The 24,875-nt window shown below is 47.8% G+C and overlaps 2 protein-coding genes across 3 annotated transcripts; both read left to right on the forward strand.

Annotated features, from left to right (window-relative positions):
- The first annotated feature begins 3,218 nt into the window (after positions 1 to 3,218).
- SYNPO2L (synaptopodin 2 like) lies at positions 3,219 to 11,998 on the forward strand. 2 transcript variants are annotated; one of them, XM_030335324.1, is made up of 4 exons: positions 3,219 to 3,453; positions 4,640 to 4,791; positions 5,259 to 5,773; positions 9,010 to 11,998. In XM_030335324.1, exons 1-4 carry the CDS (start codon positions 3,349 to 3,351, stop codon positions 11,157 to 11,159), a joined length of 2,922 nt encoding a protein of 973 aa, XP_030191184.1. In that variant the 5' UTR covers positions 3,219 to 3,348; the 3' UTR covers positions 11,160 to 11,998. The 2 variants fall into 2 exon arrangements, with proteins under 2 accessions (XP_030191184.1, XP_030191186.1); XM_030335326.1 differs by lacking the exons at positions 3,219 to 3,453; positions 4,640 to 4,791; positions 5,259 to 5,773 and adding an exon at positions 6,839 to 7,042.
- Positions 11,999 to 14,942: 2,944 nt separating this feature from the next.
- MYOZ1 (myozenin 1) lies at positions 14,943 to 21,224 on the forward strand. The gene is made up of 6 exons (XM_030334781.1): positions 14,943 to 15,049; positions 16,275 to 16,365; positions 17,294 to 17,472; positions 19,050 to 19,293; positions 19,652 to 19,817; positions 20,729 to 21,224. The coding sequence occupies exons 2-6, from the start codon at positions 16,293 to 16,295 to the stop codon at positions 20,958 to 20,960; spliced, it is 894 nt and encodes a 297-aa protein (XP_030190641.1). The 5' UTR covers positions 14,943 to 15,049; positions 16,275 to 16,292; the 3' UTR covers positions 20,961 to 21,224.
- The last annotated feature ends 3,651 nt before the right edge of the window (positions 21,225 to 24,875 follow it).

Consider the following 24,875-nt stretch of genomic DNA (forward strand, 5'->3'; position numbering starts at 1 on the left):
GTACATATGTTGCCAAAGGAAGGAAGGATTAATTCTATATGAAGGAAGTGGGGAGATGGGCAGAAATTAGAATTCCTCTATGTTGCCCAGCACTGCACATTAAGAATCATCTGTGGTGCTTTTTAAAATGGCAATACTAGGGGCACTCGGGTGGCTCAGTTGGTTGAGCATCCAACTTCAGCTCAGGTCATGATCTCAACAGTTTGTGAGTTGGGGTCCCACACTGGGCTCTCTAATCTCAGTGCAGAGCCCATTTCGGATCCTCTGTCCACCTCTCTCTCTGCCCCTCCTCTACTCGCACGCTCTCTCTCTCAAAAATAAACATTAAAAGTAAAATAAAAAATAAAATGGCAATACTAGATGCAACAACATGGATGGATCTAGAGGGTATAATGCTAAATGAAGTAAGTCAATCAGGGAAGGACAAATACCATATGATCTCACTCATATGTGGAATTTAAGAAGCGAAACAGGGGCGTCTGGGTGGCTCAGTGGGTTCAGAGTCCGACTCTTGATTTCAGCTCAGGTCATGCTCTCACAGTTTGTGAGACTGAGCCACACAATGGGCTCAGCACTAATAGCACAGAGCCTGCTTGGGATTGTCTTCCTCACTCTCTCTGCTCTTCCCCTGCTCTTTTCAAAATAAATAAATAAAAACTTTAAAAAAAAAAAAAGAAGCAAATGAACAGAACAAAAAGTCAAACAAGAACACAGACTCTTAAATATAGAGAACAAACTGGGGGCGCCTGGATGGCTCAGTCGGTTGAGCGTCGTCGGACTTCGGCTCAGGTCATGATCTCATGGTTCGTGAGTTCAGCCCCGCGTCGGGCTCTGTGCTGACAGCTCAGAGCCTGGAGCCTGCTTCGGATTCTGTGTCTCCCCCTCGTTCTCTGCCCCCTCCCCTGCTCGTGCTCTGTCTCTCCCTCTCTCAAAAATAAATATAGAGAACAAAATGATTGTTGTCAGAAGGGAGGTGGGTGGAGGAATAGGTGAAATAGATGAAATGATGAGCACTGAGTAATGTATAGAATTGCTGAATCACTATATTGTACACCTGAAATTATTATAAAACTGTATGTTAACTATACTAGAATAAAAATAAACCAAAAAAATAAATTAAACATTTTTTAAAAGAGAGAAAAATGTATAGAATTTATACAAAGAAACTTTAAAACACTTCTGAGGAATATAAGATCAAAACAAGTCTAAAGGCATTCCATTCATTCATTCAATAAAAACCAAGCACTTACTATATGCCAGGCATTGTTCCAGGTTTTGGAGATACAAAACTGAACACAACAGAGAAATCCTTGCCAGTTAGGAACTAATATTCCAGTGGGTAGCAAAACCTACCATCAAAAATATGTCAATTCTCCCTATGTTAATCTGTAAAGTTCACAATGCCAATAAAAATGCCAATAAGATTCTTTCAGGCCCAAGGTATATTTAATAATATTGCAAAAATGGAACATGTATCCTTGCAAACATGCTGTAAAAAAAAAAAAAATGTGTCCCCAGGGGTACCTGAGTAGCTCAGTCAGTTGGGCAGCCGACTTCCGGTTAGGTCGTGATATTGTGCTTTGTGACTTACGTCCCCGTGTCAGGTTCTGTGCTGACAGCTCGGAGCCTGGAGCCTGCTTTGGATTCTGTATCTCCGTCTCTCTCTGACCCTCCCCCACTCACACTCTGTCTCTCTCTCTCAAAAATAAATAAACATTTAAAAAAAATTTTTAATTGTGTTCCCAAAGTATACCTGTTTAACATTGCTATGAAAGAATAGAGAGCCTGCCCTGAGTGAGGCATTGGAGTTATGACTCAGTATTACACTACCAATCGTTCCTCCCCAAGAGGGATTATATAAAGAACCAGATACCCCGGAAGCATGAGCCTGGAGTAGGAAGGTTGGCAAAGCCTCTGTGTCTGCCTCCCAGACATTAGTCAGAGTCTGGATCTGCTTGGCTACACCAAAGGAAAAAAAGAAGAAAGAAAGAGAGGGAAGGAGAGAGGGAAGAAAAGAAAAAAGAAAAGAAGAGAAAAAAAAAGAAAAGAAAAGAAAAGAAATGGAAAAGCATAGACATAGAGCATTCAGAACCCATTATTAGACCATCTTAGTGTTTTGTAGAACTGGTTTACATAAAATAAAGGTATGGCATAAGCATTGTATTTTGTTCTGTAAAACTCTTGCTGTCTAAACATTCTTGCCTGATTGTTTATTTAAACAGTATATTTAGGGGCGCCTGGGTGGCTCCGTCGGTTGAGCGTCTGACTTCGCTCAGGTCATGATCTCATGGTCGGTAGGTTCGAGCCCCGCATCAGACTCTGTGCTGACAGCTCAGATCCTGGAGCCTGCTTCGGATTCTGTCTCCCTCTCTCTGCCCCTCCCCCACTCATGCTCTGTCTCTCTCTCTTTCTCTCTCTCTGTCAAAAAAAAACATTAAAAAAATTTTTTAAGTGTATTTTGGCTTACACTAGACAAGACAGTTATTTCTAAGTTTTGGCAAGTCCCGAAAATTCAGGGGCTAAATGAACAGGGAATCACAAAATGGACAATTGCAACCGTTGCTGAAAGTGGGGAAAAAAATAAAATGACAATACTAGGTACCAGACCAATAAAATCTGAATTCCTAAAGCTGAGGCCTGGGAATCATTATATATATATATATATACGTTAATAGATTATCTCATTATACAATCATCTAATCCTATATGCTGCCTGTTATTTTAGGAAACCAGTAGTTTTAGTTTTAAAAAGCTACATTGCCCTCAGCACTGCAACAGGATATGGATTTCCATTTTGATTAACAGGTAAATTCATACAGCAAGATGAAGGAGGCGCTCTTCTGGGGATCTTGTGAAATTGTGGAACAAGCCCAGCCATTTCTCGCCATGGAACTGAAGCCCACGCTGCTGCTGCCACTTGAAAATGAGCTTTGGAGGAAAGCAGTTGGGATTAGTCTGTGATCCTATTAGGGAAGGCACAGTCCCTGAAAGTGTATATATTAGTTAGAGCTAGTACTCTGAGTCCTGAGTAAAAGGCTCATGCAGGAGAACTGGGGAAAGGTGAAGGCATGTTTTGACTATAATTAGCTTTGGGAGTAATACAGCTGGGGGAGGACGGGAGTACAGCCGGCAACTATTTTGAGCACAGCTCCGATTGACAGGACACGTGTGCTGGACTGTACTGATCCCAGGGCCAAGTTGCCTGCCTGTGGTGTGTGGTGTGGGGGGGAAGGCCTGGGGCAGCAGGAGCAGGACAGCCATACAGACAGGCCGGACGGGGTACCAGCGCCTCGACTTCTCTCCCTGGGACACTGTCCAAACTCCGAGGGCCATAGGCCAAGCTGAGCGATGGGTGCTGAGGAGGAGGTGCTGGTCACATTGTCAGGGGGAGCCCCCTGGGGCTTCCGACTTCAGGGGGGGGCCGAGCAGAGGAAACCTTTACAGGTGTCCAAGGTAAGGGAGAGCCCCTATTATTGAGGTTTCAGGGAAAGGGGAACCCAGGGGAATGTGGGAAGAGTCATGTGGTGGCCTTTAGGGGAGAAGTGGGAGGCTGTGAAGAAGAGGAGTGGGGGTGGGCAGGTGGGCAGGTGGGCAGGGAAGCATGCTCATCTGGTGGGAGGAGTAGTGTCTGAGCACAAGCTTCTTGTAGGGGGCTACTAGAAAAGAATTCCTGGTTTCTGGGAGCAGAAAAAAAGAAAGTTCCTGAGGCACCATAGTAGCAGAGGTCCTGTTCTGACCATCCAGTCTTTGCTCTCCTGAGTCTGTGCCTCTACTCCAAATTCCAGGAATATAGGGAAGGTTCTAATTTTTCTTTAAATTGATATGTGACGAGCTGAGGCTGTCTTACCCAGCCCTACCCTGCCCTGCCCTGCCCTGCCCTGCCCTGCCCTGCCCAGGCCCTCACTGCCCCTCTTTCCCTTCACCAGACCCTTTCTCTCCCTATGCAAGACTTTTTAGGTGCTAGGAGGATTATGGCATGATCTGGCCTGTCAGATGAAGCTGTTATCTGTTTGGTTTCACCTCACAGGCTTAGTTTTCTCAACCATAAAATGTGGGTAATAACGGTACCTACTTCATTCTAAGGATTAAATGCAATAACACATGTGGAGTGCTTGGCACCATACCTAACATTTAGTAAGCACTCAATAAATGATAGCCATTATTACTAGTATTATTACTTTCACATATGTACATGTGTGTGCATGCATGGCACACATATACACAACCACAATCTCCCAGAATCTGCTGGACTCCCTCCAATCTGGAACACTGTTCTAAAATCTTGACCGTGTAGGTAATGGCCTCTGAGATTCCAAAGCCTAGAACAGAACTACTGGCTAGTAAAGATATTGCCCTTGGAGGGAAATCTTTAGGTGATACAACTGCCATTCCCAGTACCTCCCCTCTGTAGTTTGCCCCCAGCCTCTTTGATGGAGTAATATGATGTATTACTCCCTCCAGTCTGCACCTTCTTCCCTCTTGATAGGCTCCCTCAACTGTAGCTCCATACCCCTCCCATTTCTTACCCTGCAAAATATATCCCCTCCACACATAGGTCCTTCCTATCCTGATTCCTTTCATTCTATTCCCACTTGGAGCCCTCCCTCATCTGCTATCTCTCCTCCCAACACCTTCTCAGATCCGAAGACGGAGCCAGGCTGGCAGAGCGGGACTCCGAGAGAGGGACCAGCTTTTGGCCATCAATGGGGTCTCCTGTACCAGCCTCTCTCATGCCAGTGCCATGAGCCTCATTGATGCCTCAGGGAATCAGCTTGTCCTCACTGTGCGGCGGTATGGAACCCTCTCACCTCAGCCCACCCTCATCCCCCTAGTCCAGGGTTTCCAATGTCTATCCCAGCTCTGTGTCTCACTGCCCTGGCTTCAGCTACTATTAAGTACCCACTTCTTGTAAGTCTGGGCTGGAGTATAAATGTTTGTATATGCCTCCCAGAGGGCTTCAGTGTATCTGCAATTAAGGGATGGGGGTGTCGAGCAGGTATTTGAGTGTGTAGGCCTACTTCAACCCCTTGCCTGTCTCCTCGCCATCACATCTCCCTCTAAGCCCCTGTCCACTTACAGCCCTTCAAGCACATATACCTCCCAGTTTGTCTTCATATCCCCACTCTTCCCAGCCCACTCGTTCAACCTATAGGCCAGTCACCTCTCTCCTCCTTTCCTTCCTTCTCCCATCCCCTCTAGATCTCGCTAGCTGTCAGTCATCCAGCCCACTTCTTAAGTACTGTCCTCTTTCCATCCAGGGTAGAGGATGAGGGGCCTGTGCGGTCTCCATCCCCTGGTGAGCTTCAAGTGTTGTCACCCTTATCTCCACTGAGTCCTGAGCCTCCTGGCGCTCCAGTTCCCCAGCCTCTTCAACCTGGGAGCCTCCTCTCACCCCCTGACAGTGAGGCTTACTACGGAGAGACAGACAGTGATGCTGATGGACCTGCCACCCAGGAGAAACCCCGCCGACCCCGCCGCAGAGGCCCCACAAGGCCCTCCCCTCCAGGAGCCCTACCTGATGAGGTCTACCTATCTGACAGTCCTGCAGAGCCAGCGCCTGCCGTAGCTGGCCCTCCCAGTCATGGTGACAGCCGTGTGAGCTCCCCATCTTGGGAGGATGGGGCAGCCCTTCAGCCACCCCCAGCTGAGGCCCTGCTGTTGCCCCACGGCCCCCTCAGGCCTGGCCCTCATCTTATCCCTATGGTGGGGCCTGTTCCCCACCCAGTGGCAGAAGACCTCACTACTACCTACACCCAGAAGGCCAAGCAAGCCAGTGAGTGCCTGAACCCTTTTTCCCTAGCCAGAATCCTTCAATCTGAACCCTAAATCTACCCCTCTGTAACCATGCTTTATGCTTCTTTTGGATATAGGCTTGGGGACAAGTGGAGAAGAGTGATGAGTAGGAGGGAAAAATAATTATTCTCACAGTCCCCATTATTTTTACTGTTCGAACCAGTGCGGCAAAAGGTGCAGGTGGTTCAACCCAACCCAGGAACAAAGTAGGGAAGCTGGAAAGGGACATGAAATCAACAAAGGGTTTGCTTGTTGTTGTTGCTATGATTTTGCTAAGTGTCAGACAGACAGGGTGAGGGCAGAGTGAAGACATGATGCAGGGGAGTATCTGGAAGCAGGGCAGGAGCTTTTCAGTGTTAACTCCAGGCATAACATCAGAGCCACCTTTGACATTTGTAAATTCAGTTAGGATTCCTGGGACTGGGAGACTATGCGATAGTCATGAGATCCCTAGGAAGTGGCAGAGGGAGGGATCTTCGACTCCTTATCTCAGGCAAGAATGTGGGCCTGGGCAGAAAAAGCCTGTTCCACTTATCTCAAGCTCTTTGCTATTTTTGATTTGAGCTACAGAGCAAGGTCTAAGGGTGAGCTTTTTCCCTGTCCCGTGCCTCTACCCCAGAGACCTTTGTTGTCACCTTGAAAATCTAGGATTACCCCTCTAGTTCTCATCTCTCATTTCTTCCCTCTACTGTTCTGATTCCTGGTCCATAGAACTTTGTGTGCCTAAGTCTGGGACAGAGGCTAAGGACATTGATAAAATAGAGACTGACATCCCTGAGAATGTCCAATATCCCACAAAGAAATTCCAGATGCATGCCCAGGATCCCATGCTTATCCCCAATTCTCATTTTAGCACCCCTCCCTTCCTATCATGCTGGGTTAGACCGCAGTTAGTGGCTCAAGATATTTTTAGCCAAGCAGACCTCATTGTCCAGTGGGGTGGGGTTGGGGGAAGGGTAGGCAGGTGTCCATGTCCATCACACCGGGGCTTGTGGGGCAGCAGAGAGAAGGGAGGGAGGGGGCCAGGCTCAAAAAATAGCACAGTGAGCTCATTCAGCTGCCAGCTCTAGGGACAAGACAAAGGGGCTTTAAAAGGCGTGGGGGGTGGCTCAAGCTGGTCCTGCTCCAGCCAACACTGCATTTCTCAGCATGGAGAACTTTGAGCCCATCAGCCAAGAGCCCTTCAGCCAAGCCAGCTACAACAAAGCCCCAGACCCAACTCCTGAGCTCCAGGACCCATTCTACGCAGGTACTACCCTCCCATAGCCAAGAGAGTTCTGGGATCTAGACTGGAAGGGAATACATCAACAGCTTAGGAAGGGGTGTCTTTGGGAAAGGTCTTATTCCTTATTCCTTCCTCCTTTTTGACTTCTTTCTTCTCTTCTCAGGAGAGTTTCACTGCCCCTTTCTCAGAATGGGCTGACGCTATGGCTACATGTCAAAGGGGTTTGTGACCACATGAGCTTTAGAAAACTCATGGGGAGGGAATGTGTGTGAAAGAAAGAAGTATGAGTAATCTATAAATACATGAAGGCATGTATATGGGAGTCCATGGGAGGATATATGTGTGACCACGAAAGTGTCTGTATACATGTGTAGCTGGTGTCAAGAAGGCTTTAATAGTAATGGTTACTCACAGTGGGCCTTAGGGCTGCCATTAAATGCTAAATTTACCTACACTATCTCACTTAATCCTCATAGCAATCCTATGAGATAGCCATTATCATGCTCATTTACAGATGAGGAAACTGAACTTCAGTGAAATGAAGTAACTCTCCCAAGAACCAAAAACCTGAACTGAACTCTGGTTCCAGTGCCTATCTCTCATGCACAGTGCTATTCTGTGGTATAAACGTTGGGATGGGTGGAATGAAAGCCCTAATTAGAAAGGAGCTTGGTATCTTGAGTGGAAAGCGGATGGAATTTCAAGAATTTTTCAGGAGGAACTGGGGATCATGGATCAGAGTGTATCTGTGTCCAAGGCAGGGTCGTAGCAGCAGGGCATCCTCTCCCATTTCCTGGCCCCACCTCCTGGGCCCCACATGGCATAGGAAGCCCTGCCCAGGTTGCCCTTAGTACATAGTCCTTGTGTGCCTGCCTCTTAGTGACTGCCTGAGCTCTCTACCTACAAGGCTGACCCCCAAAGAAGCCCACCCCACTCCCACCACAGTTGGGTGGTGGTGGTGGGGGGAGGATATATTTAGCTGATGACCTCGAGGTATCTTAAAGATTTGGAGGGTTGCCTTGGTGAGCAGCACTCTGGCTTTTCCTGCATCTCAGATGTGAGGCTATCCCTGGCTGTGAGTATCAGGGGTGTGAGGCACAGAATAGTGCCCTGGTGGTTGGAAGGCCAATATCAGCTCTAAAATTTTGTCCAAACTACTAGTCACAGGGTCTCTGCAGGGGGAGCTCTGTGAAGAAGGAATATGCACGCGTGTGAATGTATTTGAGTGACTGTGCTTTTGTGTGGGTTCATGTGTATTTATATATGTTTATGTGAACTAGGGTATGCATAAGCTGGGGTATATACGAATGACAGAGAAGAGTACATATGAGAAAATATGCCCATAGCTGGCCTTCACTAGACCCACATGCTTGCTGAAATGTGTGGTGGTTATTTCTATGAATGTGTATGATGTGGACTACATAATGGAGGTGGAAATGTGAATGAAGATCCTTGTTCCTAAGGGTCCTTTGTGTCCCTACCATAGGGGTAGGGGTAAGAAGAGGAGATAAGTCCCTAAGTTTCTGAGAAGCCCCCTAACATGGTCTCTGTAGTAGAAGGAAAGTGTCCCTTCTCATTTTGTCTCTTCCTGGGACCTGCCTCATCTCCCTGGCTGCCATGGGAAGTGACTGTCCCTCACCTCCATTGCCAGCCAGGAACGGTGGGAGGCAGGGGAAGAATGTGTGTGGGGTGGGTAAGAGCTCATCTCCAGGAAAATAGAAGCAGAGTAGAGGGGAGAGAGGATAGATGGAGAGATGTGGTCAGAGCGGTGTGAGGACAGCCAACCAGAATCTGCCTTCCCTTCAACTGTCCTTGGTTTCACCTTTCACCTACCACTCTGCCCCAAGTCAGAGGACTTTGCCACAGGCAAAAGACATTGTAGATCAGGCCAGTGAAAAGAGAGTAGGTGGGAGGGCTGAGGAAACTGGCTGGGGTGTGCGGAATAGGACTAGAAGACGTTCACTGACCATTTTCCCTCCTGGCTTCCTCAGAACTGCAACGGGCAGAGAGCCTCCAAGAGAAGAGTGTGAAGGAGGCTAAGACCAAATGCCGCACGATCGCATCCCTTCTAACTGCAGCCCCCAACCCCCACTCCAAGGGGGTGCTTATGTTTAAGAAACGACGGCAGAGAGCCAAGAAGTACACCCTAGTGAGCTTTGGGGCTGCGGCTGGGACAGGTGCTGAGGAAGAAGACGGGGTTCCTCCAACCAGCGAGTCGGAGCTGGACGAAGAGGCCTTCTCCGACGCCCGCAGCCTCACCAACCAGTGCGACTGGGACAGCCCCTATCTGGACATGGAGCTGGCCAGGCCAGGCTCAGCTGCAGGAGAGGGCCAGGGCCGGGGGCTGGGAGGGCAGCTGAGTGAGGCCTCCGGCAGAGGGGTCCAGCTCTTTGAACAGCAGCGCCAGCGCACAGCCTCCAGCACCCAGGAGCTGGCACGGGATGGTCCAGCAGCCGTGCTCAATGGGCAGGGCCTGCAATCACCACCTCGGGCCCAGAGTGCTCCTCCGGAAGCAGCTATACTAGCATCCAGTCCTTCCCCAGCCCCTGTAGTCAGCCCCACCCCCTTCTTCCCAGGCAGTGGAGCTCCAACCCCGGCTCCAAACATCTTTAACCGGTCAGCTAGGCCCTTTACTCCAGGCTTACAAGGGCAGCGGCCAGGTACCACCTCGGTTATTTTTCGACCCCTAGCCCCCAAGAGGGCGAATGAAAGCCTGGGAGGTCTCAGCCCCGTCGCACCGCCCTTCCTGTCCTCTCAGGGGCCCACCCCTCTGCCCAGCCACGTGCCGGCCTCCGGTTCCCCCAGCACTCCACGCACCTCAGGCCCCGTGACAGCTACAAGTTCCCTGTACATCCCAGCCCCCAACCGTCCCGTAACGCCAGGCGGAGCCTCAGAGCCCCCCGCTCCCCCTAGTGCCGCTGCCATGACCTCCACCGCTTCTATCTTCCTATCGGGACCTCTGAGACCAGCTGCGCGTCCAGAGGCTCCCGCCCCAGGCCCCGGGGCGCCTGAGCCACCCAGCGCTCGGGAGCAGCGCATTTCCGTGCCAGCTGCCCGCACTGGCATCCTCCAGGAGGCCCGGCGACGGGGGACCCGGAAGCAGATGTTCCGGTCGGGAAACGAGGAGACGAAGAACTCGCCCAACCCCGAGCTCTTGTCGTTGGTGCAGAACCTGGATGAAAAACCCCGAGCCGGGGGAGCGGAATCTGGTCCAGAAGAAGATGCTCTGAGCCTTGGAGCTGAAGCCTGCAATTTCATGCAGCCACCAGGGGGCAGGAGTTACAAGGCTCTGTCTCACGTGACGCCTAAAACCGCTCCTCCAATGGCTCCCAAGACACCGCCCCCAATGACTCCTAAGACTCCACCCCCAGTGGCTCCTAAGCCCCCTTCTCGTGGGTTCCTTGATGGGCTAGTGAATGGGTCAGCCCATTCGGCTGGAATCCCTGAACCAGCAAGGCTTCAGGGCAGGGGTGGGGAGCTGTTTGCCAAGCGGCAGAGCCGAGCAGACAGGTATGTGGTAGAAGCTACACCTAGTCCTGGCTTTGGCCCTGGCCCTAGGCCCAGAAGCCCTTCCCCTACACCATCACTGCCCTCTTCCTGGAAATATTCACCCAACATCCGTGCCCCACCTCCTATTGCTTACAACCCACTGCTATCACCCTTTTTCCCCCAGGGTGCTCGAACTCTCCCTAATAAGGCCCAATCCCAGGGTCCTCGGGCAACCCCTAAGCAGGGTATCAAGGCTCTGGATTTCATGCGGCACCAGCCCTACCAACTTAAAACTGCCATGTTCTGTTTTGATGAGGTTCCCCAGACTCCTGGCCCCACCTCTTCAGGGCCCCCCAAAACTGCCCGAGTCCAGGAGATCCGCCGATTTTCCACTCCAGCACCCCAGCCCACTGCAGAACTCCTGGCCCCCACTGTTCTTGCCCCACGAGCAGCCACTACATTGGATGAGCCCATCTGGAGGTCAGAGCTGGCCTCAGCCCCTGTTCTTAGCCCAGGCCCTCCTCCAGAGTCTCCCAGGAGTCTTGGAACTTCCCCTAGCTCCTGTGGCTTCCAGGTAGCCAGGCCTCGGTTCTCAGCCACCAGAACTGGATTGCAGGCTCATGTGTGGAGGCCAGGGGCAGGCCACCACTGAGTGGGGTACAGCTCCCAGGACCAAGGAGAGGTGGAACATCCTGTTCATAAAGTTGCTTCTCCAACCTATCCCATGCCCTCTCTCAGGCATCCGGAGGCTAAATTCCCTCCTGCCAGAGATAGTTTTGGAGTTGGTGTCCCATCCTCCTGGCTCCCAACCTCCCTGCTGCTTTCCAACCTACTATCTCTGCCTTGTTATCTGTGCTTCCCTTTGTCTCTGTAGCTCCTTTTGTGGGTCTTTGTCTTTATCTCAGTCTCTCGACCCACACTCCTCCACTGGTCTCTCTTTCTCTACATTTGTGCTTTTCTCTGTGAGCCTCATTTTAACATTCAATGAGAAGCACACAGAGAAGTTACCAGTGAGACCTCAAGCAAGCTTACCATCAGGCAGGCTTCAAAAGGACTAAATTGATCCCTGCACTAAATCGCTCTCTACTCCTCCCTCTCATTTTCCAAGCTTGGCTGGCATATATCTAGGCATGTATGTGTACATTTGTGTATGTGCAAATGTGTGTGAGCACAGATGTGTTCTTATGTCTGAGGCAAGAGTAAGAGGAGAGGTCTAAATAAAGACCAAATCTGGGTCTTCCCCCTGTATTGATGAAAGAATGGTCAGATAGCCAGATAGTGGGGAGAAAGATGGACTGGACTCTCAAAGATCAGTGTCTGTAGCGGGGGTACAGCATCTTGTGAAACGCACAGATTATGAGAAGACTTGAAGGGCCAGAGCAGTTTGTAAGGGCTGAGTTATACCAGCTAGACCAGGAATAGAATTAAGAATTCTATTCATCAGGGGGTGCCTGGCTGGCTCAGTTGGAGTAGCAAGCAACTCTTGATCTCAGAGTCATGAGTTTGAGCCCCACATTGGGTGTAGAGATTACTTAAATAAATAAAAAACTTGAAAAAAAAAACGAATTCTATTCACCAGGATTTAAGAACAACTTAAGAGACCCATGCTAAGCTATAAGGATCCAGGAAGTGGAAAAGAAAGACAAAGAATTTCTTCTGAGAATGAAAAAATATCATTGGCTTCATTGCCTCATGCACCTAAGACAGAAAGGAGGGAGAAAAGTGCCATGGTGTGAGAAGTGACATAGAAACCAGGAGCAGAGCAGAATGAATGAAATTAATTGAGCCACAGAGAGGAGCATGGGGAGGGAAAGAGAGACAGTAGAGGTGGGTTTCAAGAAACTCACTGTGTACAAGAGGGGGATTGGGGAAAAATTTGAGAGAGAAGAATGCATTTGTCAGAGTGAAGATGGATGATGGTAGGGGGATGTGAGAGTGTGTACTGAGTGTTGGAGGAATACATGCTGTCTGTGCTACTTCCTTTGAGACTGGCCTTCTGCCTTCTGCAACTTGTCATGATGACCTGGGAAAGGGCAAGGAAATACCCAGAGCCAAAACCTCTTTTCAGTCCTATCCCATCCCCCGAACCCTAGCTTTTGTTCCTTTCCAGCTTCTGGTCCTGATCTCTGATCCTAGATGGGTATGGACTCCCTTTTCACCATGACCACCACCAGTCAATCATGTTTGCTGCTTGATCTGGATTGATCGCTTCCTTTGCATATTGGGTGTGAGTCACAGTACTTTGGTTTGTGCACAAGAATAAACTTAAGCTCCAAATCTTCTGTTGCTGTCATCTCTTCTAGTTTTATTCCTAAATCCTAATTCTCTTCCATCCTTTCTAACCCTGATCTCCTGATTCCTGATCTCTTTCTCCATTCCTGCCCTATTTTTCATCCTTTACCCTTCACCCCCTAGTCTTTTGCTCTTCTTTAACCAGTTCTGTCCCACTCCAATTTAGCCACCTCCACCATTCCCCTTGGTTCTCACTGCCTGCATTCTCCATCCAGATACTCCCCTTTTCCATCTCCTGCTCCATACTTCCCAATCAAGGCCACAATTTCAGAACCAAGAGGAGTGGAAAGTCCCTCTGAGCTTTTGCCATCATGTCCTACCTCTCTGAAGGAAACGATGATATTTCCATGGGAAAGCAATGCCTGGAGGTGAAGATGGGATGGGAGAAGGAAGAAGAGAGGGTGGATCAGTGTGGATTGAGTTTCATATATAAGCGAAGGCACTAGAGGTAGGCTAGAAATTAAGGACTTCTGAGAAGGTAAGTGCCATTACTCCAGCAGGGGGCATATTTGTGCAAATAACCAGGCCCAGGACCCTGATGCTCCCAAGTACAGTCTTAGAATTCCAAAGGAAGGGCCCAGTGAGCATAGGTTGAATTTTGTCTTCACCCACCTAGTAGTTCTAGGTACTCAATCATAGCAGACAAAAATTTTGGGTTTTTTTTTTGTTGTTGTTGTTGTTTGTTTGTTTTTGAGAGTAGGATGGTGGTGACGACAAAATCACAAGTTTGCCGTTCATGTTTTTTCTTCTAATTGCTTCTTTGGGTTGGGAAGGCATGGAGAAGGAGGACAAAAGATGAGAGAGATCTGGATGTTAAACTGGTTTGGGCAGAGGCCAACTAGAGGGGAGTAGGATGATCTTTCAGCCCCTAGGCTGAGCCTGAAAAGTTCAGGACAGGAAAAGACAAGATCAGGAAGAGTGGAGAGCTCACAGAGTGACAAAGGGCATTCCAGAAGCTGCAAAGTCACTTACTAAAGCAGCCACAATAGGATGGTGGTGGCTGCAACAGAGGTGCAGCATGCAGCAGCAGCTGGTTCCAGAATCTGAGCAGGAGGTGGAAGAGGATGTAGGATGTTCATGTAGCTACTGAGGAAGGGACTGGGCAAATGACAGGATTCTTTTTTTTTTTTTTTTCAACGTTTATTTATTTTTGGGACAGAGAGAGACAGAGCATGAACGGGGGAGGGGCAGAGAGAGAGGGAGACACAGAATCGGAAACAGGCTCCAGGCTCCGAGCCATCAGCCCAGAGCCTGACTCGGGGCTCGAACTCACGGAGCGCGAGATCGTGACCTGGCTGAAGTCGGACGCTTAACCGACTGCGCCACCCAGGCGCCCCGACAGGATTCTTTTAAGGAAGCTCTCAAACTTATACCCTTGCCCAAGGGCTCCTCTGAAACAGTATGAATGGGACAATCTAGATCCTTTTGGGTGTGTGCTGCTTTTGAGGAAAATCCCAAGTGGAAACCCTAGAGAGGAAGGACCTGGCAGGTTAGAAGCCTACCTGTACATCTCAGACACCAACATTTATCCTGCAAAACAGGCTGAACTGAGCACCCCAACAGCAAATGGGGACGAAAAGGGAGAAATTGGTCAAGTCTTCCCCACCTCATCTCTGACAGCATAGGAAGCACTGGATTTGGTTAATTTGGTCCCTTGTCCTGCCAAGATCTAGCTTTTCCAGAGAAAAGATCAACTCATCGAGGAACTTTTAAAACATTGTGAACAGATTTCCTTTCCCCATAGCCCCTTAAGCCCTCCCACTCCCAAAATGTACCCATATAGTCCCTCCAGCTCCAGCCTGGATTGGTTCTGAGTGACTCTCCAGACATGTTCTCCAAATTCTTGCTCTCCAAATTCTTGTCCACCGTTTTCTGTTTGCTTCCTCTTTCTCTCACAGTTTTCAATTTTTCCCTGAATGCTTCTTTGGATCTCAGACTCTAGATGCCAAGAAAGGGGAGTCTCTGGGCAGACTGATCCCTGGCTCAGACAGCTTAGTGGGAGAATCCCAAAGGCTTTTCCTCTCCTTCCTGAGCCTCTGGGCAAGGAGGGCGGGATCTTGGTTCCAGGGTCTCAGTACCCCCAGTGCCATTTGAGCTGCTTGTACTCATCATCTCTATTAATAACTACCCTCCCTCCCCCACTGCCAGTGCTGCCCCCACGCCTGCCCAGCTCGGGTTCTCCGGTCACAGCAGCTCAGTCCTCCAAAGCTGCTGGACCCCCAGGAGAGCTGACCACCACCTCTGCAGCCGGTAAGTTCCAGCTCTATGGCCAGAGGGGCTGGAGCCCACTCTGTTGACTGCTGTGTCTGTGTCTGCAAGAGTGACCCTTGATCCTGGGAGACTTGTCTCCCTCCCCTATCTATGCTCTGCTCTCAGCTGTCCAGTTCAGGGGAGCCACAGAGTTGGAAGAAGAGGGGCTTAGGAGGGTGGGGGAAATGGAGATGTTGAAGGAGGCACTGGAGTAATAAGAAGGGGATCTGAGAGGCTGGATGGGAAAAATAACCTAGTTAGGGCTGAGAAAAGTATAGTAAATGCCCATTTATCAGTTCCGGGGGTCTTGTCTCAGCATACCCCATTAAGTTAGTAGAAATGCAGATGTGTTGTGAAATAGGACTCAGCAGAAAGACAGTGTTTTGCTGAGTGCCAACTTCTGTTAAGGAAGGGCTGGAGTCTGCATCTTTTCCCAGCTTGTCCCCCTCCACTGCCAGATTCTATTATTATGTTCCTATCCCCCCTCAATTCCCTACCGCTATGATATTGCTGAACTGATGTGCATCAAGGTTCAAATGCCCCCGGCCTTCCTCTCCACCCCAGCTCTGGGGTCTGGGGCGGGAGCTACTGAAAGGGAGCAAGGATCACTGCTGTGACCTCCCAGGCCACACTCCAGCTGGCCCAATAGAGGAGCAACAACCTCTCCTTCCTATGGAGAATGTTTTGGGCCGAATCTCCTTGACCCTGGCAGAATATTTTTCTGTGCCACTGCCCTCTGCACCCCTGCCAGGGCTTGAGGAAGACTGAGGAAAGACCCAGAGTTGGGAATTACAGCCCCAATCTGAGATCCCCATGAAAATAAAAACTTGAAGTCATGCCAAGCCAATGAAACCTGGGTGCAGCGCCCAGCCTGTGTGTTGTTTGTTTTATTCACTGCCCCCAACACATACCGTGTTCCTAATCCCTGCACCAGCTCTATTTTAACAGTAGAAAGGAGGTTTATAGAAGGTAGGGGTAGAGGGTGCATCTATACTTTCTGCCTCACCTCCAAGAAAGGAGAAGCCCTAGAACAATGGGTTTTCACCCATTGTTTTTTCCCCCTTTTTAGGGAAAAATATACATTTATTATATATATATATATATATATACACACACACATACCCTTAACCTGAAGCCCTTAACCCCAAGTTAAGAAGTACTACCTTACTGCAGATACCTTCTAGTCCCTGTCCATCCTCCAACTCCCCCTTCTCACCCTATTCAGGCTGAATCTGCCTCCACAATGCCACTCTCAGGAACCCCAGCCCCAAACAAGAAGAGGAAATCCAGTAAGCTGATCATGGAACTAACTGGAGGTATGGCATATTTGCACCTACCTAGTGTAGGGACTTCTTGTTAAGAGCATCTCAGCCTCAGAAGTCCCAGAAAAATCATAAAGTTAAATAACGTGAAGAGATATGAAGAGACACGAGAAATTCTGGGGGGGGGGGGGGGCAGGGAGAAAGGTGGAGAAAGGATTCAACACTGATCACACACCCTTCCACCCTTTTCACCTTGTAATCTGAGACAATAATATCCTTGCCATATCACCCAATGCAGGTCCAGGACAACAGGACTCACAGGTCAGTGAGGTATGTTTGAGGAAAAAAATATATATGATGGAGACGGGCACAGAGTAAAGTCTCAGTAAATGGTTAATTTCCTTACTTCCCCTCCCTCCACCCCTCCAGTGCTAGGGAACCTGTGGAAACACATAAAATGGAAAAATACTTAGACTTTTTTTTTTTTCCTGGGGGGTGGTAGGAGTATATGCATGTGAAGAGCTCTCCCAATGCCCAAAGTCTGTCTGCAGCCAGGGTTCACTGAGGGGAAGAGAAAGGAAAGTAGTTAAGACAGAAATCTGTATTTAGATGTGGTCAACTCCACACAGTGTTGGCCTTTGGGCTTTCCCCCAGGCTACAGTCTCCCCAATGGTCTCCATCTATGATGTTCCTTTAGTCTTTTTGCCCTGCACCCCATGCCTCTGCCCCTTCTGCCTTACTCACTCTCTCCACTCTGGTATACTGATTCCACTTTGCACCCCAGTTCCTGTGCATTGTCTCCAACTCCAAACCCAGGAAATAAAAATTTCTCACAAACTACATAGAACTTCATCAGACACTATCTGCTCACCTCTGGGATCTCTGCAGGAGACACACACACTTAGTTGTGGTTGGCATCTGTATTCTGAACCTAGAAAACCTTACTTTTCTCCTTGTCTCTTCCTCCCCACCTCCCTGGAAGGTCGACAGGAGAGCTCAGGCCTGAACCTGGGCAAGAAGATCAGTGTCCCAAGGGATGTGATGTTGGAAGAGCTGTCGCTGCTCACTAATAGGGGCTCCAAGATGTTCAAACTGCGGCAGATGAGGGTAGAGAAATTTATTTATGAGAACCACCCTGACGTCTTCTCTGACAGCTCAATGGTGAGTTCAGAACTTTATAACTCTCACAGCCTAGTGCCTCTTCTGACAGTTTTTTGGTGGGCCCTGAATCTCCAAAATACCACCAACCTCCCCTCTCTGCAAATTTATAAGCTTATTAAGTCCCCAGATATATTAAACCTCCAGGGTGAGTTACAGCCCACTTCTGAAACTCAGTGTCTATCTTAGAGCCGGTGAAGGGGAGGTGGGGGTGAAGAGTACACACCCTCAGGGGGAAAATTCCTTCCCAGTATGGCTAAGTGTTAAAGATAGGGCTGCCAGATAAGACAGGACACCCAGTCCTGTATTTTAAAGTTGAGATATGCATGAATAATTTTTTAGTAAAGTATGTCCCATGAAGTATTTGGGACATAAAAATTTAATTTAGTTCAATTTAAAAAATACAAGATACCAGTTAAATTTTAATTTCAGATATGTGACGAATACTCTCTTGTATGTAAATATGTCCTATGCAATATTTGAAGTGTATTTATAGTAAAAAAGTATTCGTTGTGTCTCTAAGATTCAAATTTAACTGATGTCCTATAATTTTATTTGATGAATCTGGTAACCCTACAACGAGTTAAGTGAATTTTTATAAACATCTCCTTGAGCCATTCTTTTATCTATAGGATCTAAGGACTCTGGATGTGGGAACTGAAACTGTCTTCTAAGATAGTGAGAATTCTCTAGTGAGAATCATTCTCCAAAGAGAAGGAGGGATTGGAAGGGTGCCAGGCACAAGATGTTATAGCCGAGAAGGAGGGGATCTTCTCCATTACCTTTCCTCCCCCTCTACCTTCACTGGGCAGCCAGGGGAAAGTGGAAATAGATGCCTACATGGGGCCAGAGGCAGGACTTTCTGTCATTGGCCCTTATGTAGGAGCAGAGCAAAAATGCTGAGCCGGTCATATCTAACTTTAGGAGGCCAAAAGCCCTCCTCCCTGGCTGGGTCTGGTTACACTGGTTGGAGCATAGGGGTGTGCATGGTGGGGTGGCTAGGAGAGCCTCCTGAAGGAGTTGGTGGGGTTATTTTTAGGCTTTGGGGCTGAATCCAGGGTTGCCCTTTTGGTCACCCTTCCCCCTACCTGCTACAGTTTCACGGTCAGGAAGTCCTGGTTCAACAGGCACCAAGAGCAGAGAGGGAGAGGAAGAGAAAGACAAAGAAGAGAGTTCTGTCTGTTAGACAAGATAAAGAAGAGGCAGACATCTCTCTAGCTTTTCAAATTAAGCCTGGGTTCTCTGTCCCAACCCCATCCTTTCAAATTATAGTGGGGTGCAAGTCTTGGTCCTCTTTGCCTTGGTAAGGATGGGAAAGGAAAGTGTGGAGAATGAGTTGTCCCTACCTTAAGGTGTAACTGGAGGAACTGAGCCAAGGGGGGGTCCTACCCATTAGGAGAGTTCAGTTCCTCTCTGTCAGGCTATCCACTATCCACCTATTGGAGGGGAGATCTCAGAGGGTTCAGTGTCTTCTGGTTGGCCATTTTCTCTGATCATCTCCTCCTTGCTATGCACACCACCTTTGTCTATTTCCCATACCCATTGTGTAACCTTCCCCTTAATTTGTTCTTTCTTTACAGGATCACTTCCAAAAGTTCCTTCCCACAGTTGGGGGACAGCTGGGCACAGCTGGTCAGGGATTCTCCTACAGCAAAGGCAGCAGTGGAGGCCAGGCAGGGGGAAGTGGCTCTGCCAGACAGTATGGCTCTGACCAGCAGCACCATCAGGGCTCTGGGTCTGGATCTGGGGGTACAAGTGGTCCTGGGGGCCAGAATGGCAAAGGAAGAACTGCTGGAACAGCAGGGGTTGGCGAGACAGGAACAGGCAAGTATCCTTATTCAAGAGTAATGTTATCTGGTTCTTAGAGCAGAGATATCCCCAGGAATGAGGCCTAGACTGGGTTTAGGGAGCAAGGGAGGCCTGCTGAGGTACCTAGATGGACTCTCTTACCCCAGGAGAATGCCAAAATGTGTCTATTTCACCCAGGAGCTTGATCTTTCTGTCACCTTTCTGGCTTTTCAGTTTCAGTCACAGATCTGCCCTTGGGCTGTCAGGATTCCACAGAACTAGCACAATTACCAAGATTGGCCCCAGCAACTTCCCTAGTACAGAGGTGTAAGACTAACTTCCACTGGCTGCTAACTGCTATTATTGACTCAATTTTCTCTCCCATGGCTGCCAGGAGACCAGACAGGTGGAGAAGGAAAACATATCACTGTGTTCAAGACCTATATTTCCCCATGGGAGCGAGCTATGGGGGTTGACCCTCAGCAAAAAGTGGAACTTGGCATCGACCTGCTGGCCTATGGGGCCAAAGCTGAGCTTCCCAAATATAAGTCCTTCAACAGGTAGGGGGTATGAGGAAGCAACCAGATGCATTCCAGTGTGTGGCACAATGTGCTTAGTTGGAATGGAGACTTTGGTTCAAATGTTTCAGAAGGAGGCTGAGGAGGGAAGGAAGGAATATGGGGACCCAAATTGAAAGCCTTTGCTTTTTTCACTCTAACTCAGAGAAGTAGTGCAGTATGATGGAGGAAACATTTGCTGTGAGGCAAGATTTGAATTTTAGTTCACTTCACCACTTATTAGCAGAGTGGGCATGGGACAGTCACCCTACTTCTGAGCCTTGGTTGCCTTGCTCTAAAATGGGAATAATATATTACATGTTTAAAGGACTCTTGAAGTTCCCTTCATTCAAGGTTAGGATTTCATTACTGTCCCTGTAGGAGGATTCTATTTCCTTATTCTCTAGTAAGCCTTAAGTATCTATTCTTTTGGAATTGGGCTTCTCTAGACTGTGAACAGGAGATCTGTGTGAAAGCAGAATGGGGAAGCACCATTCTTTTGCATTTGGTCCTAAGAAGCCTGAATTCTCCAGGCAATGTTAATTCCTCTCACCAAGCCATGTGCTATCCACTGGAGGTGGGGTAGGAGTTGTGTGTGTGTGTGTGGGGGGGGTGGGGGGGGTCTACATTGTATTTTAAGGTAGTCTCAGACCCTTGGGTCTATAGTGTCTAAGTCACAACTATCCATGAACCTCTTTATCTAGTACCCCACTAGACTCCTTTTCTCATCATTAGCTCTGGAGAAAAAAGCAAACCAGGAATGGGGAATGGAGCACTAAGGGAGAAAAAGGAGTGCAGAAGCAACCTAAATTAAAATTCACAGACTTCCCCATCCTCAAAAAAGGGTAACACCTCACTGATAAAGCTGTTCCTTTTGTTCTGGTTTTTAATTAAATAACGTATTCTCTTTTCAGGACGGCAATGCCTTATGGTGGATATGAGAAGGCCTCCAAACGCATGACCTTCCAGATGCCCAAGTTTGACCTGGGGCCCCTACTGAGTGAACCCCTGGTCCTTTACAACCAGAATCTCTCCAACAGGCCTTCTTTTAATCGAACCCCTATTCCCTGGCTGAGCTCTGGGGAGCCAGTAGACTACAATGTGGATATTGGCATCCCCTTGGATGGAGAAACAGAGGAGCTGTGAGGTGTTTCCTCCTCTACTTTGAATTAAATTTCTCTTCTCAGGTTCTAATTTGGAGAGAGAATGTTAAGCAGGATGCCCTCACTGTAAATCCAGTATCCTTGTGGGAATGGAGGGGGAAAAGGAGGGAGAGATCTGCCTTTCCAGTCTTCACTCCAAGTCCCCACTCCAAGCATCCTTTCTCACCAACTTGCTCTGTATGGAACCTGCTCTTTTATGGAATTTGCTCTGCCACTGGTAACAGTCAATAAACTTTGAAGAAATGAACTCATTCTTCCTCTGATATTTGAGGGCAGATAAAAACTAAGGCTAACAATGCACAGAGACTAATTAAAGTCAAGTACTAAACGTTCATTATTCAGACTTCAAGACCAGACCTGAGCTCTGGTTGCTTACATACCACACCCATGTCCACACCCACAAGACCATATTCATAGGTGTATACAAAGACATACTTATTCAATGGTACATAAGACAATCATGCACAAACACATGTGTTGGTCCATATGTGGGCAAAACTAAGAAGCTATTGTGTGCAGTGGTTAGGAAGTAGGTGTTGGTGACCTTAGTGTTAGTTCTCTTTGTGTAGCTGATTAGAGATTGGGATGATCAGGATTATCCAATTATCACAAAAGTAGAACATGCCATAAAGTTTCCAGATGACACCCGAATGGGCTGCGGAATATGTAAGTCAAAGGTTACAGATTCCTGAAAGGATGGCATACCAAGTTAGAATCCAGAAGAAAGTGGGAGAAACAAGGTGCAGTTATAGTATGGGTGGTTCTGTGTGAGCATAGTCAGAAAAGATCTGAGGTTCATGAGGGCACTTCAGTGGTATTCAGAAAGCACTGTAATTAGCGGAAAAAACTGTGACAGCCCAATAGGAATGAGCAACAATATTTTATTTAAAACATTTTTTTTAATTTTCATTTTTTATGAATATAATTTATTGTCAAATTGCCTTACATAGAACACCCAGTGTTCATCCCAACAAGTGCCCTCCTCAGTGCCCATCACCCATTTTCCCTCTCCCCCACCCCCCTAAATTTTTTAAATGTTTATTTTTGAGAGACTCTCTTAAGACAGAGCGTGAGTGGGGGAGGTGCAGAGAGGAAGAGGGAGACACAGAATCCAAAGCAGGCTCCAGGCTCTCAGCTGGGAGAGCCCAATGCGGGGCTTGAACTCATGAGCTGTGAGATCATGACCTGAGCTGAAGTCGGTGCTTAACCGACTGAGCCACCCAGGTGCCCCTATTTTTAAAAAATTTTAATTTTTATTTCAAGCATGTGGTTTCTTTAGATTCCCAGACTTAGTTACCTCTGTGTTCCACAAAATAAGAGATGAGGACCAGGAAGAATAAGAAGATGGCTTAATAGGATCTGGGAAAATAACTTCTGAGGAGAGCTGGCTGAATTCAGCCAACTCCATGAGCCATTAATGCTTTTATTAGGTTGCTAAACTTCGCATAGACTGATCTAATTTTCATGGACCTTGGGTCACATAACATTTACCTTGATCATTTTCCTTTACAACCTAAACAAATTTCAGAGGACTCATACTTCCTTTAAACTCGTACACAAAACTCTATTTCTGTATTCTACTTTTTCTTTTTTTAAAGATTTTATTTTTAAGTCATATTTACACCCAATGTGGGGCTCGAACTCGCAACCCTGAGATCAAGAGTCGTATGCTCCACCAACTGAGCCTGCCAGGTACCCCCTTTTATTTTCCAAAGATTTTTCTGTTTGTATTTTTTTTCAAATACTTATTATTATTATCATTATTATTGTTTTTATTTATTTTTGAGAGAGAGAGAGAGAAAGTGAGCAGGGGAGGAGCAGAGAGAGAGAGGGAGAGAATCCCAAGTAGGCTCCATGGTGTCAGTGTGCAGCCTGATGCGGGGCTCGATTTCACAAATCGTGAGACCACGACCTGAGCCAAAATTAAGAGTCAGACGCTTAACCGACTGAGCCACTAAGGCATCCCCTGTGTGTATTCTTCTAAGGACAGTGTTGCCATAAGTTGGATTTCCCCCCCAAATAGATCCTGAGACAAAGATGTGGATGCAGGTAGATCCTGAGACAAAGATGTGGACCCAGAAGGTTGGAAGGTGATTCCAGAAATCCAAACAGTGTAAGGGAGTGAGAAGAACGCCAATAAAGGTGCTTTGGGCAACTGGAGTTGAGTCCCATTTGTTACTGAGAAAAATGCTTTTCAAAGCGTGGTCCTTGGACTGGCAGCATCACTGTTTCCTGGGAGATTGGTTAAAAATGCAAACTCAAGAATCTGTGTCTTACTCATCTCTTCAGGTGATTTGTATGTTAGTAAGTTTTGGGAAACACTACAGTGAACTCAGAATTGCCCCACTGAGGGGATGAGGAACTGTAGTATTTAGCCACCAAATGCCATCTTTCTTTGGTTGCAGATTGCTACTGGGAATTTTAACTCTGCTGGCACTTCCAGGCAAAGAAATACACAGGTGTTTGAGGTAGGAAGGTATGGACCTGCACTATCTGTCAAGGCTGTAGTAAGCTCTGGGGTGGGCTGAGGGAATATGGGTAGAGCACAGACAGGATCTGGATATGGGTTCACAATTTCCATCAGATTTTCATGCTTAAAACTCTGTGAGTCCTTCACCAAAGTTAAGGACTATATTCCTTTAACAAATGTTTATTGAGTGCCTACTGTATACCAGGTATTGTGTGAGACATCAGCTGTACAAAGACACATGACAACCTTCATGAGACATAGAGATTTCAGTTAACCATAAAATAATTATTAAGCGCCTACCCTTAAAGTTGGGGGAAAAAATTCCAAAAAATTACTTCCTATTTTACTCTTCCTTGTTCACCAACTTTTGTTGTTGTTGTTCTGTTTTTAAGTCCAGTGCAGTAGTGAGAAGGAGGAAAAGAGAGTAAGTTCGATCTGTAACTGACTGTGAACAACCAATTAAAATAACTCACTACTTTCCAACCAAACTCCACTACGTTCTTTAAATCCATCTTCTGTTCCAGATGCTTCTCAGTCTGCATTTACAGTTGTCTGAGAGCATAGAGAAAGCCCTACAACTAAGTTTTGTGAGTCAGGAATTAAGGATGTGTCCACAGAGCTGCAAGCAACAAGTGCAAAGTTCAAGTCATACACCAATGCGGTCCCCTTCCGCATCCAAGGCCAAACACCTGTGCTTATGTTCAATTAAAAATACAAAACAAAACACACAAAAAACCCTTTCATTTCCTATTTTGGTTTGGCAAACTGATAGGGGTGGGGAACTCGTGAATAAACAAATTATTTCTGTGAAACCAAATACCGTGTGCAAACCAGTGTGAGAAGAACGGATGAAAATTTCCTGAAGGAAGGTTACGAGGAGACGGTAAGATCAACATCTGGCTTGCTCGCTCCATCTCTAACTCCTCATGCATAAGGAAAATGCCAGGAAAACGAAACTAAAGGCGTCACTGCTCTAACTTTGAGGCACTTGGAGCAAACAAGGCCACATCCCTAAAGCTATTCCAGTGTAGGGTTCGCCATACTAACTTCCCCCAGGTCAACCCGTTCCCCCCTGCAATAGTTTTCCGACTCCCTCGATACACATTCTTCTTTGCCCTCGCCCACTACCAGACTTTTCCAGGCCGCCCCTAACGCCTGGCGGCCGCCATTTTACACACTACTATCGCGAGATATACTTAGCCTTCTCAAGCCCGACTCGTTTACTTTCTTGCTAGAGGTTCTTCTCGGCTGTTCTCGCCGTTAGCTGAGGAAAGTGTCGCGAGAGCTGGTTGCCTTGGCTCCCCGTAGCTATAGCAGCCGCGGCGGTTAAGGATGCGGCGGCAGGAACTGTGAGTGCGACACCCTCAGGGGGGCGGGGTCGGAGGTAACGGGGGTGCAGGGGGTAGCCCTGGTGGTGGGGGTAGGTCG

Source organism: Lynx canadensis, chromosome D2 (assembly GCF_007474595.2).
Source record: "Lynx canadensis isolate LIC74 chromosome D2, mLynCan4.pri.v2, whole genome shotgun sequence".
NCBI classification, from domain to species: domain Eukaryota; kingdom Metazoa; phylum Chordata; class Mammalia; order Carnivora; family Felidae; genus Lynx; species Lynx canadensis.